The sequence below is a fragment of the Zingiber officinale genome, chromosome 8B (assembly GCF_018446385.1).
Source record: "Zingiber officinale cultivar Zhangliang chromosome 8B, Zo_v1.1, whole genome shotgun sequence".
Taxonomy (NCBI): domain Eukaryota; kingdom Viridiplantae; phylum Streptophyta; class Magnoliopsida; order Zingiberales; family Zingiberaceae; genus Zingiber; species Zingiber officinale.
This window is the reverse complement of record NC_056001.1, coordinates 44,318,584-44,331,025: the sequence shown is the minus strand read 5'-3', so window position 1 is coordinate 44,331,025 and position 12,442 is coordinate 44,318,584. Positions and strand designations below refer to the sequence as shown.

Sequence of the window (12,442 nt, the reverse complement as noted above, 5' to 3'; positions counted from 1 at the left end):
ACATCATTATTTGTATTCTTATTCTAGTAGCTTTTAGTAAAGTCAGTTACTAGCATCTTTATATGCTTTTCATGATTTCTGCACCATTCATTAAAGAAACTGTGCTGAGTACGCTTCACATACTTTGGATTGCACACAACTCGCTAAAGCATAGAGCCTTCCTGTTTCCTCTCTTAGATTAGTGTGGATCTTGACTACCTCTTTTGTCTTCATAACCTCATCTATCTATCTTTCTTTCTTTCAGAACTGAGAAAAGAATGCAGCCTGTCGGTGTCCCCATATTTGTTCTATCTTGTTCTTGTTCCATCATTGCTAGGGTTTGTTCTGAGCATGCTCCCATGCATGCCCTGTAAGTGCCAAAGCCATCATTTCCTGCAATGTGGCTTGCAGACAGGTAAAAAATTACTGTGAGCCTGCCAAATAACAGGAGTACAAGAGTCACATGTGATGGGTTAGAGTGCAGAAGACAGTTCCTACAAACAACCACATGGCTGTCTTGAGTGATCAAAGCGGTCTTTAAATGCCTTAAATCACTGCGGTGATCAGCCTTTTTGGGACTATAAAAGAATCCCAAAGTCAGGGATGAATATTTAGTAGACTGTAGACTGCCCAAAAGGACAATATAGTTTGAAAAAAAAAGTCATGCAATTAAGAATCCTCACATGCATTAGTGTCTGTTGATGTCGCGTTCAGCCCCCTTACTGAAATATATCTCCTCCATTTTTAACTTCTTGATATATTCATCACTTTTCCCCGAAATCTTTCACTTTTTTGTACCTTTTTTTTTTTAAAAAAAAAGAAACTTTGCTCATTTTCCATTCAAAGTGTTTAAAGCCTTTAACCAAGCTCGTTGCTGCTGCTTCCAAGGGAAGAAGAAAGATGAGCACTAAGCTCTGCCTTGTGCTCTTCTCACTCCCTTGCTTCTTCGTTGCGCCTGCCACTGCCTTCTCATGGCCTTCTTCCCACAACTACCCCTTTAGATCTGACAGCATCGCGGCCTCCTCGGAGCCGGTGGACGTCTCGTATCACATGGGCCCTGTGGTGGCATCGCCGGCGAACATCTACGTCATATGGTACGGGCGCTGGGCGGCGGCGCCGCAGAGCATCATAAGGGACTTCCTCCTCTCCCTATCGTCCCCTGCTCCGCTGCCGCCGCCGCCCTCCGTCGACGAGTGGTGGCGCACGGCCCGTCTTTACGTCGACCAGACAGGATCCAACGTCACCGGCAGCTTCGCGCTCGCCGGGGAGCTCCACGACTCCGGGTACTCCCACGGCGCGTCGCTGTCGCGCCTCGCGATGCAGTCGGTGATCCGCTCCGCCGTGGCGGCCACCGACCGCCTTCCGATGGACCCACGCGACGGGATCTACCTGGTGCTCACCTCGCCGGACGTGGAGGTGGAGGATTTCTGCCGCGAAGTGTGCGGGTTCCACTACTTCACCTTCCCGGCGATCGTCGGCGTCACGATGCCGTACGCGTGGGTGGGGCACAGCGGTACGCAGTGCCCCGGGATGTGCGCGTTCCCGTTCGCCCTCCCGAGCTACATGGTGGGGGGCGGCGGCGGGGGCGGGAACAGCAGCGCGCTGGTGGTGGGGCCGCCGAACGGCGACGTGGGCGCGGACGGGATGGTGAGCGTGATCGCACACGAGCTGGCAGAGATGGCGACCAACCCTCTGATCAACGCGTGGTACGCCGGCGACGACCCGGCGGCGCCGGCGGAGATCGCCGACCTATGCGTGGGAGTCTTCGGGACGGGGAGCGGAGGCGGTTTCGCGGGCCACGTGTTCAGGAGCGCGGAGGGTGCGGGCTACAACTTGAACGGGGTCAACGGGAGGAAGTTTATGGTGCAGTGGCTGTGGGACCCCATCAAGAAGTCTTGCTTCGGACCCAACGCCATGACTTAAATTCTAGACCTGTTCAATTTCCTCATGCACAAGGTTGAAACATTCTCACGTCACTAATCTCGAATACAACTAACTTCTAACCCTACACTAACTTTAAAAAAAAAAGGAAAGAAAACAATGTCATACAACTAATTGGGTCACTCGATCGGTTTACAATGTCCTAAGACGTATCAAAAACTCCTAAGCGGATATGATTTGAAAGGCTATCAAGGAACAGGGTAGGACTTGCTCTTGCACATGCACTTGTAGGCCATGGGGCACGTCTCTGCCTCCTGCAGCGTCGCGCAGACGAAGCTCACCATCACCAAATTGCACGGCGTGCACGACCCGCACGCGTGGGAGCAGTCCGGCAGGCTCGACCCGGCCACCTGCAGCGTCTCGAGCTTCTTTCCAGCCGCTCCGTCCCCGACGCCGCTTCTCCTGACTGCAGCATGCGCCGAAGGAAAACGACTTTACATTAGTTATTATTCATTGCGTCACCCCGTCAAACAGGTAGTGCGCGTGCAGGTTAGTAATAAACAGCGACCTGAACGAAGCTGGCCGATGTCTCTGGCCGCCGTGGCGACGTCTGCGAGTGCGACGAGGAAGATGAAGGTGAGCGTGAGAAGGGGAAGGCGGAGAGAATGAGCTCCCATTTCGTCTGATGATGTTTGTGTGTCTTTCTCTGTGTGTGGGTGTATGGATCTACATATATAGCTCTGTTACGGTGAGAGAGAGAGAGATCAAATTAAGTGTTTGGCAATGAAAAGTGTGAGGAGGCGAGGCTGCGGTGAAGAGGGGAAAGGGCGGAGAGGAGGTCACGGCGGACATGAGAAGAAGAAAGAGCGATCACAGGGTTCATGGCGAGTGTGCCGCAGAGGACATTAAAGCTAGCTACATTGCGCACACAGAGCCTGAGGCGGAGGCAGAAGCAAAGAAGGCGTAAGTGCCTACAGTACTGAGGTCATAGCCATTTGCATCCCTTCATAAAAGCTGCACCGCCTGCGCCATGGTTGTGCGCTGCATTTAATTTTCTGTTAATTTGGTGGGAAAAAGAAAATCGGAAGGGCACTTTCAAGAAAAATTTAAGTGATATATAGGAAAAAAATATTTGAGTATCTATATGACTTATCATAGCATTAATTTGAGTCTGATCCGCCGCATCAAATAATTTAAAAAGATTAGATTAAAATTTTATTAACTTATTTAAAAGCAAGCTTAAACGGACTAATTTGAACAGATGATAGGTCTAAACACACAAGTACGTGAGGGTTCAGATTGGTGCGCGGGTTAAAGAAGGAAATTTTTGTCTTCAGAACGAAAATTCAATGGACTCTTGGTAGGTTCGCCTAATTTATAATTAAATTTAATATTAAAAGATTATTGTGTAATCATCCTCCTCACGTCAAGATTAATTAGTTTGATTAAACTCGAGTGGATTTGAATTTAAGTTTTGATATGTGGATAATATGTGAAAAGAGGTGAAATAGGTCAAGGTTGACCGGATATTTGACGATGTGTGAGAGAGAAATCAAGTAAGTCATGAAGAACCGGATACTTGACTAGGAAAATCCTAACTCGAGAGTTAGACAAAAGAAAAATCCAAATGGGTCAAGGAGAACCGCACATTGGCAAAAGAAAGTTCAAGTGAGTCAAGAAAGATCATATATTGACAAAAGAAAGTCTAAGTGGGTTAAGAAGGACTGTACATTGACAAATGAGAAGTTTAAGTGGGTCAAGGAGGACCTCACGTTGGTAAAGGAAAGTTCTAACTGTGGTTAGATAAAAGAAAGTCCAAGTGTATTAAGGAGAATCACACATTGACAAAGGAAAGTACAAGTAGGTCTAAAAGGACCGCACGTTGGCAAAACGAAAGTCCTATCTGCGGTTAGGTAAGAGAAAAAATCCAAATGGATCAATGAAACATCCCAATTTTTTTTTACGGGCGTCCCGAATCATAAATGCACTTACAACCATAACATACTCTCGATTTAACTAAGATGCTTGGATAGTCCTTAAAACATTTAACTACTAGCCACATTAGGTACTAATCATATAGTTCCAGAATTTATTTTACAAAAGGAAACATCCAACTGATGCGGAAACTAAACTAGAAGGTATTCGGGTTGTACTGCCGTTGTTCCAAGCTAGCCCACTTGTCAACGCCTCCTGCCTCATTCGTCTCGTTACATGAAATAGTTAAAATTTGTGAGTCGAGAGACTCAGTACATTCAAACCATATTATACATTAATTAGTTCTTATATCCATGCATCATATCGAGGAACCTATACTAATTAATTTATCCTCTAGCTAATTATTTTGTATAAACATAAGGAGAGCATAATCATAAATATACTCTTGCCAAACATATATGTTATCATACTTTTTGCCCCACATAAATAATTGCATAGATAAAACATAACATAAGCATAACAAACATAATCTTAAGCATTACTAATGCAAAGATCTAAGACATAACAAGAGCATAACATAAGCAAAAACAAAATTAGAAAATATGGAGCATAAACTTACTTTACAGAAAGGAAAAATATACATAACTTAATAAGAGGCGAACATAACGCAGGTGTGGTAATCATCATTAGAGCTCGTTCATTTGGTCCATGATCATCTAATTAGTTGCGCAAATAGCATATGACTTATGGTATAACTCACACTAGTCGAAACTAATGCGTTGCACCATCATTCATTTTTTGAAATTAAGGTCCTCCCCGAAGTTCATCCCGAGACACCAATTCCGTATTGTCACCCCATATTGATTTTCGAATTATATTTAAAGTATTTGAGTTGATTGATTATAGTTAATTTAATAATTTATGTGTATTAATATATTTTTAATATTTTGCTAGATATAATCAATAAATAATGGCTTCTAAATATTTGTAAGTCTCTGATAAGAGAAAAGGACAAGAGAAGATATATTAATTCAAACCAATTAGATGATATTGATAAATATTTTGTAAGCAATAATTAAAATATCGATAAAAGAAATAACTGAGGATTCGATGAATGTGGATTGAGAATTTGATGGAGAATGATTATAAAAAAAAGTCAATAAATTTGATGATGAAGATAATACTAATATTATGGTAAATGTTGGATATCAAGAATATAAATGTAGATAGCTTATTTTTTTTTGAATATTGATAATTTGAAAAATTATGATAAAATTGATCAAAATATTTAATTAATATGTTTGCATAAAAAAATGAAATGGTCATTAGCAATCCCTTTAGGATGACTGTACACATTCTGAAAGGGGGTTTAACCACCTAACCATCATGTTCAAACCCCTATAAGTATTAAGTACTCAATTGAAGAAGCAACTCCAACCCCTAATGAATCACACTATGACACCACATAGCAAAATAATTGGGAGACACCTATAACACTAAGAACATCCACAGTCATTGAAGTTCTCAAAGAGTTTTTTCGTTGTCACATTTGTTGAATTTTGTTTTAAAATTCAAAGTATTTTTTTTGGAGTATTTTTAATCCCACATTGCTAAGTGGAGAAGCTTGGAAGGGCTTATATAGGAAGCCCTTCCATCCTTGCTTAGCAATGATAAGAGGACCTACACGCATGCGCGGACCAAGCCCAAATCGAGTGGATTTGGGGGGTTCGAGCCGGAAATCCATAAATCGGGCGTCACGTGCGCGATTAACGCGCGCAGGAGGGGTACAAATCCCCATCCCGATCTGTTTTTGCTGGTTTGGTTCAGTCCAGCGCTTCGGTTCTGTCCGCGTCGCGTGAGTCACTTCCTTCTCAATTCACTCCAGAAAGCATAGCATTCCTTCTCCCTTGCTTTCTACTTCTTCTTCTTCTTTCTTTCTGAGTTCTGAGGCTTGGTTCGCGATCTGAGGTTGAGTCCGAGTGCGGCGCTCGTTTTGGAGTGCACCTACGAGCGACACGAGCGGTTGTCGGATCTTGGGAGGATTTTGCCGGAGAGTCTCTGCACCGTGGGCGGCAATCAATTCTCTAAAGACAGTTGGCACGTCCGACGCTTTGATCGGAGATACACAATTTCTTAACCCTTACTGTTATTAACGTTTATTGCATGCTCGTCATTTATTGGTGCAATTATAGATTACTGTATTAGCATAATTAGTTCTATTACAATTATTACAACATTTGCACCACGTCAAAAGTAAAAAACCTCACACATCTCTCTACTATAAAAAAACCTCTCAACAATTTTTGTATAAGTCTCACATTTTTTAAACCTCTACCTAATATATCTCTCCTAATTTTTTTTAAAAAAAAACACCTCTAGTATTATATTTAAATTAAAAAATTTATATTAATTAAAAATAATAATAAAAAAAAAGTGAAGAAACCATTGTTTGTTTTTTTAAAATAAATATTAAAAGAATATTTGAATATATAAAAAAAATAAAAAGGTAAGAACTACAGAGCCACTTCTACGCTTAAAATAAAAACCCTCCCTCCTCTATAGTAAGGAGGTTTTTCAAAACTACCAACTTACAGTGGAAGCTCCGTGTGGGTAGTCTAAGAAAGGAGTTAGAGTCTACATTAAACATCCTTTGCATTCATTCTTATCTTACTTAAACTTATCCTAGAATCACCGAGACTTTCTTACCAATTTATATTCGATCCCCATTCAAAAAAAAACTTAACTAAAGCATTAGGGACAATACGTGGAAAAATAACATGAAAGTGTATAAATCAGGAGATTTATTCAGCTTTAATTATCGAATCTAGACAAGGGGTACGAAATAACACGAAGTATTATTTACACCGTGCCTCACCATCCATGCAGCTATCAAAATGGTAAGACGCCTAATATTTAAGTAGTAATTTAAAATATTTTTATTATGTTATTTGATTATAATAACATATAATTAAATAAAATGATCGTTTTATTATTTGAGGGTCTTTTTTTTTTGAAAAAAAATTCATTTCAAATATGAAAAATCTTCCTCGTCTCTCTTCATCACCTGCGTCCAACTCTACCTTTTTCATTGGATAGCAGATCCAATAATACTAACTGTTAGAATAGGCTTGTACGTGCACTTCTTAGATTTATCTAAATAGTTGATCGAAAATTTTTTGGAGTCGGATCAATTATTTCAAGATTAGTCGAGTTGAAGACTTAGATACCTAGTGTCAATTAAAAAAATTCTACATTTAATTTTTCATCTTTGACAATCAACTCATTTGTAACCCCAATGTAGAGGAGCATAGCTTGGAGTTTTGAAACCGTTTTGATTGACGGTCATGAGTGGACAAATTTTGATTGATCATAATTTTTAATTCAAATATCAGAACGAGATATACTATTCGTCAAATCGAAACTCGTTCATAAATCTATGGTTGATTATCTAGTGAAACCCATAACAACCCATGTCAGAAATATTAGATCATGTTTATTTAGAAATAAACATGATAACTGAATGAGTAAAAATAAATCGATTGTTATCTCCAGCCATTAATATTTGAAGAACAATTGAACACCACTTTTGTTGCTTAATGTTTTAGAGTCTTCTAAACACTTCAAACTTCTTCTATAGATGATGTTATTTTTGAAAGATATGTATGTTTAGGGATCCTAAATACCACTATTTATAGGGATTTATTATCATCATTGAGTCAATCATTAATATTATGGTAAATCATGACGAAATAATTATACCATATTAAAAGATATGATAAAATAATTATATCATATTAAAAGATATAATATTCATATTAAGGTAAGATTTCAATTACATTTAAATCTTAATATATGACCTCTTTATTAAGATAAAAGATTAATTATACATAAATAAAATCTTAAAAAATATGTGTCACTCAATAAGTAAAGATTTTAATTAAAATAAAATATTTCTAATAACCCAATCCCAGACCCAAAATACAATATTTAAAACCTTTTCGGAAGCTCAAAATATTTTTTTTTTTTTATCATAGTTTAGGATTATTTTCATCTCTTGCATCATTAAGTTTTTGGAAACTATTTATTTGTTATTTTTGGGCAGTTTTGATCAATATTAGTTTTTAGCCGTAGTCTCCTTTTTCAGGAACAACTAATTTTTCTTTCCCATTTCCTGATATATATTATGCTAAATCAACTTTTTAAAAAGATTATTTCCGATATTCATAGTTGAATCAATGAGATCAATAACTGACAATGTGTCAAACCCTTTCACCACAATAAATTTGATTTTCCATAGTTATTGTGCATTATTAATAATAGTTTTTGCAGCCGTCCAAATAAAGCACGTTGTGGATACTATTATATTTTTTATATAAATAACAACATATAAAAATAATATAATGTTAACAACGCTCCATGCATGCTATTAATATTAATTAATAATAAAGCATTTGCAAAGCACAGGATACGCTATTAAAAAATACTTTTAACAATGCATTTGCAGAGTGCAGGATATGTGGTGTGTATAGATTATATATGTCTTTATACACTATGTGAAAAATGACTTTTTACTTCGTTGATTACCTGAAGTAAAAGACCTGTTTTTACCGAAGTAGACACGCGTGTAGTAAAAAGATTCATTTTACTTCGGATAAACTCCAAAGTCGTAGGCCCAGAAAAAACGAAGTCGTATTGGGTGTCGGGTTCGGACATATTACGAAGTAAAAAGTGCATATAACTTCGTCGGTTTTTAAAAACACCGAAGTAATTAATCCTTTTCGACTTCATCGTTTAGTATTTGTTGTGAAGTAATATACCTACTTTAACTTCGGTTAAAAATGAAGTAATGGATTACTTTTACTTCGTCATATATCGTTAATTCCTGAAGTAATTATCGATTAAATTACATTTAGCTTCGTTCTGGATCGAAGTAATAGATAGATACTACTTTGAAATTTTTGGTAATAACCGAAGTAGTTGATACTATTTTACAGCAACAAATTGTATTGCTTCGAAGTTATAAGTAGATTTTACTTCGGATTTTATGAATAAAGTGAAGTATTTTTTCTCTTTTTACTTCATTATTTTTAGACTTCAGTAATTTTGAGCATCACAAAAGGTAACTTCATAAACCTTGATCAAAATAAGCCATGATTTCAGCATATGTTTATACAAAACAAATCTCCCTAAATATGGTCAAAATAAGCTATAAAAAACCAAAAACATGTACTGGTTCATTCACACAACCTACAATTCACTTCAAATACGAGTACACAAATTCACTCCATTCAATTCTCACTTCATCATATTGTGTCTGCGTATAGTACTGGTTCTTCACACAACCTGCAAACTGCAATTTAGAAAGAACCAAGGGGCCATCTTCAGTCTGAAGTTTACTATAAGAACATATTACATCAACAGAGATAACCAGATAAAAAATTTAAGCCATCTTACAAGAGACAGTAAACGCATCAAAAGTTCCAATATCACTTTTTGAGTGACTAAACTGACACAATCAGTTATCTTTTCTCAATCAAAGAAGAAAATAAATCCAATCATCAAAACTTAAGATACCAACAGGACCAAAGTTAGAGAAAGCATCTATCATTGTTCTAATAAAAAAAAAGATGCAATTACACTTCCAACAAATAGTAAAAAATATTGGAAAGGATCATTTCGAGCTTCGAGTTCTTACCACAAGTCGGCGTGGTGTACCATATGATGAAACTTCTCCACAACTCAGTCTTCTTTTTTTCAGGTACTCCACAGTGAGACTTCTAAGCTGCAAAGAGGAAAAAAATGGAAGAGAAAAAAAAATGCACCAGTTCTCCAATGGAAGACCCTAAGATATAACTATCCACTGAAATAATCATTTAAATTAGTAATATCTAAAACAAAATATAATGCTTGATTCACATAGCACAAAACTGTGTCCCACTTTACAGGATAAATTATGAGAAACACATTATCCAGATAAGGAAGTTACTTTTTTTCGGTGTCAAACATACCTGGTTACTTGCTTCAACTACATCATGAGGAGGCATCTCTTCAGTGCCAATCTCAAGAACAAATGCTCCAGGACGTTCCAATACCTTGAGGTAAAGCAATAGAATGGGACAAAAAAAAACATTACACATGATGAACCTTTGTTAATTTTACACAATAAAAATTCACTAATACAAATTCACGAATAATATTGGAGCAAAAAAGACCAAACAGTGTAAGACTTCTAAATTAATTCAAAGGAACATAAAGAGTTCCAACTCAACAGACAAACCAGTCTAGTTGTTTAAACTTTAAAGCTCTGTCTACTAGGAAGAAGGGAAAGGGGAAGGGAGGGTAGGAAAGGAGTGCAAGGTGGAAGGAAGGGGAGAGAAAAGTTCAGTTACTCAAACATGTCTACATGGAAGGAAGAGATTTTTACTAGACAATTTATGGCATCACACCTTAGGGACTGCAGATCTTTCAACTAATGGAAATGATCGATCATTCAACAGTTGTTGCTTTAGGTGTTATAACTTACCAACAACTAAGACCATTATAGCCCATTAAGCAACATAATAAGACTAAAATTTGAAAAGGAATGAACCTTCTGCAATTGGGAATTTGGAAGATTTTGAAACAAGAGATCATTTTCCTTGGAAAATCCTAATGGGTGCCCAAGAGCTTCCCGTGTCTTCAACCAAAGTTGAGCACATTGCCGAGCAAGGCTGCAACACATTTAGAAACATATGCACTGAAAAATAGCTTAGTAGCAGCTTTATCTTTTAAGATTAATAATTCAAGAAAACTTTAGTGGATAAAAAGATTGTCATTCATCAACTCAAATTTTTAATTTAACAAAAATATTAAGAAGTATGAATGTGATACTCCATAAAAGAAAATCACTTAAATGCCAAGTTATTTTATCCATTTAAGTATTCTATCTTCATGATATTGCATCTAAAAAACCATTGTAATTGGTGTTGTCAAACGCTTCGTAACCTCGATTTAGGGGATTGGGTGGATAGACATTGCTTTTATGCTCTCTTGTCCACATCCTCTTCCCAAAGCCAAATAGAAAACTAACCATACACCATGACCTAAAACCTAGTAGAGACAAAAATCTTCTCAACTTGCTTAGATAAATTGAGATAAAAAAATTAAGTACACATATCTTTAGATAATAGTCATTAGGTACAATCAATTTAATGCAATGAAATAACTTGTGAATCTAGTGGCTCCAAGTCTGCCTCCTCATTACTGAGTTTCTGCATTAAAGAATAGACCTAAAAATGATTGAAGAAGCCTGCCATAATCTGAACCCACTTAACTGCCCTAACAACCTTGGCATCAACATTTTTCTCAACAAATTGAAGGCGCATATGCACAAAGGTGTTCAAAATAGAGTATCCATTTGTATTGTAATCACCTAAAGCAAAAACATTAGACTGATTTCTCAGAATGTTGACTCAGTGGAGCCTAATTTGCTATGATAGACTGTTGACTGATTTCAAAATAGAGTATCCTCACCCTTTTTCCAATAAGTAAAATTGTATTGATCCTCAAGATCAAGGAGCCGCAAGACGTTATCGGGAAGAGCACAAGCGACAACAATATGTAAGAGTGAAAATGCGAGTTTGCTTATTTTGATGGAACAATAAACAAATAAAAGTCACATCGAAAGGGAGCATTTTATCTTCTCTAAATATATGCCTCTATCATGACAAAGTTTCTTGAAATCGCAAGAACCTCAGCAAAAAGCGGATTACCAAATCGAAGAATAATCAATAACTAGCACAAAGCAAATAAACAAATAGAAACCATAAAAGTACGCACCTTCGTCGATCTGCTTAAGGATCTATGAAGCCGGAGGCCGCCAGAGGACGGATTCGGCATTGTGGGCATCTGCGGCTGTAGTTCATGCGTCACCGTCGAGCCTCCTGGCGAAGAATCCGAAGGGAAGGCGGCGTCGGTCGAGTCCCTCCTGCCGCCGGTCACAGCCTCGGCCATACGAGGGCCGTCGTCGTCGATATCGGCGGTTTGCGGGATAGAAACGCAAAGATTAAGCCCGAAGGCTCTCTTCGTTCTACTCCACGAGTTCGCCATGGCTTCGTCCGCTGCAAAGAAGGGGCAAGGCAAAAATACAGTTACAAAACCGGACCAAGGCGACACCCTTCCTTCAGGTCGCGCGGCTTGCGAAACAGGATCCCCGAAATCGCCTCTTTTCTAACCCTTCGCAGCGAATTTCGGCAAGGATCAGACTGCTGCGGATGGACGAACCCTAGGAGAAGGAAAAAGAGGTGGATCGATTCTCCGCTCAGAAGGGGAAGGAAGAGGAGGTCCAACAACTCAATTTCGGAAGAGGAGCATCAGAAGCCCTAACCCAAGAAAACGAAAGGAAGTGGGGGGAAATAAAAGTGGTCAGAGTCTCCTTGTAAAAATAAAAGTTAACTCTTGTATTATTACTTCGGAGTAAACACTAAAAAATGTATTCACGACGTTACTACTTCGGTATTTAACAAATTTCCGAAGTAATAACTTATTTCAGTTTAAAGCGAAGCCCGTGTTTTTAAATCTGCGAAGTCTATATTTGTATATACTTTGTCGGTTTTTGCAGCGAAGTTGCTTATACACTTTTACTTCGTATATTTAAATTGACGAAGTA

The 12,442-nt window shown here is 38.2% G+C and overlaps 2 protein-coding genes across 2 annotated transcripts; one reads left to right on the top strand and one right to left on the bottom strand.

Moving 5' to 3' along the window:
- Positions 1-798: 798 nt before the first annotated feature.
- Positions 799-1,950, top strand: LOC122014512 (protein EXORDIUM-like 7). Its single transcript, XM_042570749.1, has one exon. The coding sequence runs from the start codon at positions 880-882 to the stop codon at positions 1,900-1,902; it is 1,023 nt and encodes a 340-aa protein (XP_042426683.1). The 5' UTR covers positions 799-879; the 3' UTR covers positions 1,903-1,950.
- Positions 1,951-2,012: 62 nt separating this feature from the next.
- LOC122014514 (protein EPIDERMAL PATTERNING FACTOR 1-like) lies at positions 2,013-2,939 on the bottom strand. Its single transcript, XM_042570750.1, has 2 exons — positions 2,429-2,939; positions 2,013-2,326 (listed from the first exon to the last, which is right to left on the bottom strand). The coding sequence occupies exons 1-2, from the start codon at positions 2,535-2,537 to the stop codon at positions 2,109-2,111; spliced, it is 327 nt and encodes a 108-aa protein (XP_042426684.1). The 5' UTR covers positions 2,538-2,939; the 3' UTR covers positions 2,013-2,108.
- Positions 2,940-12,442: the final 9,503 nt, after the last annotated feature.